The sequence below is a fragment of the Anastrepha ludens genome, chromosome 2 (assembly GCF_028408465.1).
Source record: "Anastrepha ludens isolate Willacy chromosome 2, idAnaLude1.1, whole genome shotgun sequence".
NCBI classification, from domain to species: domain Eukaryota; kingdom Metazoa; phylum Arthropoda; class Insecta; order Diptera; family Tephritidae; genus Anastrepha; species Anastrepha ludens.
Window position 1 is genome coordinate 143,879,570 of NC_071498.1, and position 7,239 is coordinate 143,886,808.

The 7,239-nt window shown below is 39.3% G+C and overlaps 1 protein-coding gene across 1 annotated transcript; it reads left to right on the forward strand.

The window, feature by feature from the left end:
• The first annotated feature begins 4,094 nt into the window (after positions 1 to 4,094).
• On the forward strand, positions 4,095 to 7,239 carry LOC128855218 (procathepsin L-like). The gene is made up of 4 exons (XM_054089939.1): positions 4,095 to 4,143; positions 4,823 to 5,054; positions 5,130 to 5,242; positions 6,575 to 7,239. Exons 1-4 carry the CDS (start codon positions 4,095 to 4,097, stop codon positions 7,174 to 7,176), a joined length of 996 nt encoding a protein of 331 aa, XP_053945914.1. The 3' UTR covers positions 7,177 to 7,239.

Consider the following 7,239-nt stretch of genomic DNA (forward strand, 5'->3'; position numbering starts at 1 on the left):
CGCACTTGAGCAAGATTGCATGCCAACTTCTAACGGGATGTGCTTCTTGGTTAGAAGTACTAGCTCCGCTTTCTCTGTGGCTAATTTGAGGCCACGTGAATCTAGCCACGTTTGTATTCGTCTCAAGACTTGATTAACACGTTGACTGCCAACTACGAGATAACAGTTGTATGATTTCCCTTCCAGGAAGCCAACTACGAGTTATCTCGTACTACCTAAAACTACCACTTTTTGTGTAGCTACGAGTAAAACCGTATTATAATAGTGTTAGTATCGATAAATGGCTTCTGGGAAAAGCCTTTGTCTTTCCATTTGCAAACAGTAACAGGACCATTTGTCTGCCAAAAACACTCCCCTCTTTTTAGTTTACGATTTACCACATCTTTGGGGTTTCCTTTTCTGTTACTTCGTATGGTTCCACACACATAAGTTTTTCGTGAATATAACAGTTTTGTAACATGTAAAGCGTGTAGCCTTTATCGAGATAGTACTCAAGTAAATGCAAAACAACGTCAGCAGTGTGACCTACATTATGGGTAGTTTCCTCAGATTTTCCGCTGTAAATTTTTATTTTTATTACAAGACCGTCGGACTCACATAGTACATATAGTTTGACACCATATTTGTGTTTTTTATTTTTTATGTATTGGCGGAAAAGCAATCTTCCCCGCCATAGCATCATGGATTCGTCAATACAAATATTTTTACTTGGTACATAGTTTTCACGCATAACATCGTTGAAATGATTTAGGATTGGTCTCACCTTGTATAATCTGTCGGTACATGGTTGTGAGTTATCAACCAAATGAAAATAACGTAGTATCAACTGGAATCGATTGCGGCTCATATGTGTGCGCCAAAAGTTTACATTATATAGCTTGTTTGTGTTCCAGTAATGTTCTATTGTTGGAAAAGTACAAAGTCCCATTTGCAATAAAAGTGCAATAAAAACTTTCATCTCTGTAGCACTTACGTCTTGCCAATTTGATATCCTTTTAGATTTTTTTATAGGATTTTGATTCCCATTTTCCAATGATGCAATTTCTTGCGCAGCATATAAATTAGTTCGTTCTACCAGTAATGCAAGAAACTCATCCGAAAAAATAAGTCCACCAGCGTTTTTACAGTAAAATTTGATGTATCTAATTTCACACCAACATTTTCTTCGAAAAGAAATAATTCAGGATTGTATTGAACTTCTGTCCACAAATCATCATTCTCATTTGACGTTGTTGCTTGAAAATCATCGTCATTATTATCAGATTCGGAGACGTCTTCAGGTTCGGAGATGACTTCATCGTCACTATCACTTGTATTCTCAGAAGGCTCATAAATGTCGTTACTACCATCGCTGAAATCATCTTCTGAATCACTTAGATTTGCGTTGTACTCAATTTCACTTTGATTCAGTGACCTTTTCTTATCCATATTGGGTTCTTGATAATTATAACAGTAATTTTAGAGAATGTTTATAAATCTAAAAAGAAAGAAAATAATAATAAAATTATGATAATTATAATAAATAATACAATAATAACTATAAAACAAAATACTATAGGAAGCAAAAATGATGTTTTTTTAGGAAAAAAAGGACCTACCTACTACGAGATAATTCGTAGCGAGTTCTTTCCCAGACGCCAACTACGAGATAGCTCGTAGGTCCTTTTTTCCTTTAAAAAACATCATTTTTGATTTTTGATGATACCAATGATCTAGAAATAGAGTTTTTAGTAATACAGGGTGGCGCACGAATCGTGCTACAAAAACAAAACGTAATAACTTTTTTTCTAATCAATGTATTTAACTTTTTGTTTTTTTATTGCATAGATAATTCAATTTTATTTTATGTAACTAATTAGTTTTGAAAATAATAGAACGTAAATGACCTCCATGCTCATTCACGCATATGCGACACCTGATGAGAAAATTGTTCATTGCGCACTGAAGGGTTGAAGTCGGGATCGCCTCAATTATTGTTGTGATGGACTGCTTCAATTCAGTCAAATTACTTGGTTTTGCTTTATACACCTCTTGTTTGAGATAACCCCATAAAAAAAAATCTGGTGCAGTGAGGTCAGGTGACCTTGGGGGCCAGCGGAAAGTGGAATTTCTGGATATCAATTTATTTCTAAATTTTCGTTGGAGCTCCTCCATAACCGGTCTGGCTATATGTGCAGTTGCTCCATCTTGCTGGAACCAAATGCTGTTAAAAGGGATACGTCTTCGCCGCAGCTCTGGATAAAAAAACTCCTTCAACATGTTTAAATAACGGTCCCCATTTACAGTCGCTGTTACACCGTTTTCTTCGAAGAAGTATGGCCCGACAATGCACCTTGATGAAACTGCGCACCACACTGTGACTCGTTCTGGGTGCAGTTCCATCTCATGGAGTATTTGCGGATTTGATTGACTCCATATACGGCAATTTTGCTTGTTTACATTGCCGTTTAGATCAAAATGGGCCTCATCAGACATAAACAAGCAATTTATGAAGTTGTTGTCTTCTTCGGCCATTTCAATAATTTTTTGGCAAAATTCCAGGCGAATAGGCAAATCCAGAGGGTTTAATTTGCTTGTGATTTGAACTTTGTACGGAAACAAGTTTAAGTCATCATGAACTATCCGCTGCAATGACCGTCTGCTAACTCCAATTTGCGCCGACAAGTTACGAGTCGAAACTCTTGGATTTGCCTGAATTGACGATGCTACAGTCGCGATTGTGGCTTCGACCCGAACATGGGGATCTCGATGGTACGGTCTGCGTGCGATGCTTCCAGATTCAGCAAACATGTTCACCAGCCTCATAATGGTCCATCTGCTCGGGGGAGTGCCGCTAAACTCCCGCCTAAATTCCCTTTGGACGGAAATGATGGACTGCAAAGCATGGTACCGCTGCACTATCCAAATCCTCTTTTCGGTATCCCAAGCCTCCATTTTTTGTAAATCTAAATACTAATCTGCAAAATAAAAAATAAAAAAAGCCGATTACTCACACAGAAAAAAAGTTATTACGTTTTGTTTTTGTAGCACGATTCGTGCGCCACCCTGTATAATGTGAAAAAATCAAAATGTCATTTTTGGCCAGTTTTCTGAAAATAGGATTGGCAGTCAACGTGTTAAGTCTCCTACGAGCTTCTTCGAGGTTTCATGCTCTGATAACTGCAGCGATTTCATTTTCTCAGGCATTTCTATATTTTGAATATCTCGTCATAGCTAGTCGGGACCGAAAATTGATTCTGGTGCCGCTCTGGATGTAACGTCTATACACAAACAATTCTCTGGGTTTAATAGACGAGTTTGCGGTCTCATAAGTAATTCCTTATTATGCGCTCTAGGTATGCCGGAATTTTGAACCTTAGCTCCAAGGTGGCTAATATGTTCGCCCATCTTACGTTATTGAATGCGTTCCTTACATCTAAGGTGGCAAGAAGGACTATGCTTCTGCATTGAATACTGCACTATTGCGCTGCTCCTACGCTGTTTATGACAGTTTCGATTACCCCAAAGTCGTGCTGTCTTGCTGATAATCTTCCGGCGTTATCCATGACTGCGGCCAGTCGAGGCTTTATCAGTCTCTCAAGGTCCTTCTGCCTCTGCTGGGCAGGAATTAAAACAGCAATAAAAATCCTAGATAATAATTTTTTCGGGAAAGGCAACTCGAACCTCTCTTCAACATATCGGCCATTATGCATGCTCGCCGCAGTCATAGATAACGCCGGAGGACAATCAGCAAGATAGAACACCTTTGGACGTAGAAAGTCTACAATAGGTGTAATCGAAACTGTTGATGCCTTCCGCTTCGATGTGAACAATACAGTCGCCGATTTTGAGGTTCTCTTCTGTAGCGCCAGATAGGATGTCTCTATCATGTTTCGCGAACACCCCAAATGCATATACGGGGATGACGCTGAACATATATTCTACCAATCCATGCGTTGGAAATAGGAACGTCGAACGCTGAAGAATGCACTCAGTCACATAACCACAGTAAATGTAATCGACTAGACACTAAGCAGCGAGGAACCGTGGAAGATTATTAGTGGTTTCGCCGGATAAAAAAGCGGGGCCTGGACTCAAGCACATAGACCTTTGTAATGGGGCAGAAGGAACGCCACTCTGAGGTAATGCGAAAGTGGTTCCAGGGTGGGCGACGGTTCCAAACGAGGGGGAGTTTTTTAATCTCCGCACATAACACTGCTGCGACGGCAGCTTTGAAGAAGCATTGGGCATTTTAAACCCTCTCATTCGCAAACAAAAAAAATTATGTTTCGGCCATATATTAATTTGTTCTTTTTTTTTGGTTGTAATGCGTTGTTGGTTGTTGGTTGTAAATTGTATTATCATCCTTCAGAGGTTAACTTGTAATAATTTTTTGGTGGTTAGCCGCTTCGTTACTTTGGATCCATTATTCGGTGAGTCTCGGCCACTTTCTTAACGCCTTCTGCTAGTTCTTGGGTAAATTTTTTTTTGTCACCACGAGCGCTTCATTCACTTCTTTTGTTTAGTTCAGCGAATCTTACTTTTAATTGTGTTTTATCATTTCTTATCTTTGCAACACTGATGGGCAAATTGATGTGCATTAAATAATTTATTTCTTGGACAAGCGGAAGCGTTCTTTCTGATGTCCATTCTGATACCCTTGCTGTACTTCAGCTGTCTTTAAAAAGATATTTTGCGATGAAATGATCTCAAATGTTAATTAAAAAATAAATAAATACTCAAAACTTTGCAATATCTCGCACTGCTAACCTACGAATAATAATGGAATAAAAGAAACAAGTTTATATTTGCAAAATTCATAATATTAATAGTTTTATACCAGCTAGTTTTCAAAATATTTCTCTGTTTCAGTTAGTTTATGGCAAGCATTATGAAACCGACAGCGAAGAGCGCAGGAGAGAAGACGTATTTCTAAAAAATTTCGCGCTCATTGAAGAACACAACCTGAACTATACGAAGGGACTCAGCAACTTTGAGTTGGGTGTAAATGAATATGCCGACTTGAGCGCAGAGGAGTTTGCTAGTTTGCTGATTGTCAACGAGGACATCCACGAGTGAGTCGAATTTTAGCCATCGTCAAATCTAAAAATAAATAAAAATATAATATTTTTGCTTTGATAAATAAATAGTATGCCAAGTGTATTTGAGCAAGGCGCCACCTTTATACCACCAGCCAATGTTGAATTTCCAGCAGCAGTGGATTGGCGTGAATTGGGCGCTGTAACGGAAGTCAAAAAGCAAAGTATACATACATACACACATATACATACACACATATACATACACACATATACATACACATATATATTGGGTAGTCGAAAAAGTCTTTTCGTATTTCTAATCAAACTTCAATTCATTTTTTTATATTTATAATGAACTTTATTAAACCAAATATGTACCATTTTGGTCCACCACCTTTTGCCATTTTTCTTCTATAGACATTATTCCATCAGTGTAAAACTTTTGTGGTTTCTCGGCGAAAAACTGCGACAAGTAATTTTCACAGGCTTTTCTTGAAGCCAACTTTACTCTATTAAGGGAGTTCTGCATTGACCGAAACAAATCGTAGTCCGATGGTGCAAGGTCAGGGCTATATGGTGGATGCATCAAAACTTCCCAGCCAAGCTCTCCTAGTTTTTGCCGAGTCATCAAAGATGTGTGTGGCCTAGCGTTGTCCTGATGGAAGACGACGCCCTTTCTGCTGATCAGTTCTGGCCGTTTTTTTTCGATTGCTGGATTCAATCTCATCAGTTGTTGACAGTAAAGTGTAGAATCAATCGTTCGAGCAGGCTGAAGCAGCTCAAGTGTATGATTCCTTTCCAATCCCACCAAACACACTGCATAACCTTTCGAGGCGTCAATCCTGGCTTTCCGACCATTTGTTGAGCTTCACCACCCTTGTACCATGACCTTTTTCGCACATTGTTGTCGTATTTGATCCACTTTTCGTCTCCTGTTACCAATCGCTTCAGAAATGGTTCGATTTCATTTCGTTTCAGCAAAGAATCGCAGATGTTAATTCGGTCCATTAAATTTTTCACAGACAATTCATGTGGTACCCAAACATCGAGCTTCTTTTTGTAACCAGCCTTTTTTAAATGGTTCAAAACCGTTTGATGATGAATGTTTAGTGCCTTGGCGATGTCGTGGCAGCTTATGTGACGGTCCTGGTCAATCTTTCCCATAATTTCATCGACCATTGTTGTGCTACACGAACTGATACAGCATCGTCTCCGTAAACTTCACAAATTTCATTGGTGGCTTGCGTGGCATTCTTCCCTTTTTTATACAAAAATGTCAAAATATAGCGAATTTCTTCATTATTTTCACTCATTTTTACACAGCTATAACTTTTTAATTTAATTTTTGAATTTACTTTTTTTTTTGGTTAAATGAAGCTTAAAATGTCACCTTTCTAACAACATATGATATGGCACAATGTGATTGGTAGCACTGGAGATAGATGACTCCAACGACATCTATTGACAAAATACGAAAAAACTTTTTCGACTACTAATATATACGAATTAAAAATGTTTGTTAACACTACTTGTTCACTTCACCTTCTATGTAGATCGATGCGGCTCTTGCTGGGCTTTTTCTGCCACTGGCGCTTTGGAAGGGCAACATTTTCGCAAAACGTCGAAACTCATTTCACTCTCGGAGCAGAACCTAATAGACTGCACTATAACTTATGGAAATAAGGGTTGCCGTGGTGGCATTAAGGAACGCGGCTTCTTGTATGTGCGCGACAATGGTGGCATCAATTCAGCAGCTGTGTATCCATATCGCGCGCAATTAGGGCCGGAATGTTTGTTTGATGCGTCTGCGATAGTTGCGACCAGCAAAGGTTTCGTCCGACTAACACCCGATGATGAATACAATCTATTGGCTGCTGTGGCCACGGTGGGCCCGATTGCTGTGAAAATCAATTCCCATTGTCTGCGCCAACAATTCTATCGGCAGGGAATTTTCGATGACGATGCTTGTAGCGAAGGCCAACCAAATCATGCGGTACTTGTGGTTGGCTATGGACGAGATAATGTGACGAATACAGACTATTGGATATTGAAGAATTCGTGGGGTGTGAGTTGGGGCATGGATGGTTATATAAGAGTGCCGCGCCATGTCAACTATGGGGGTATTGCAAGGAGTGCGAGCTATCCGTTGGTGTGAATTTCGCTGTGTACGGACTGAATGTTTCGAAATGATGAATTAGTACGGGCACAGAACTTTCGA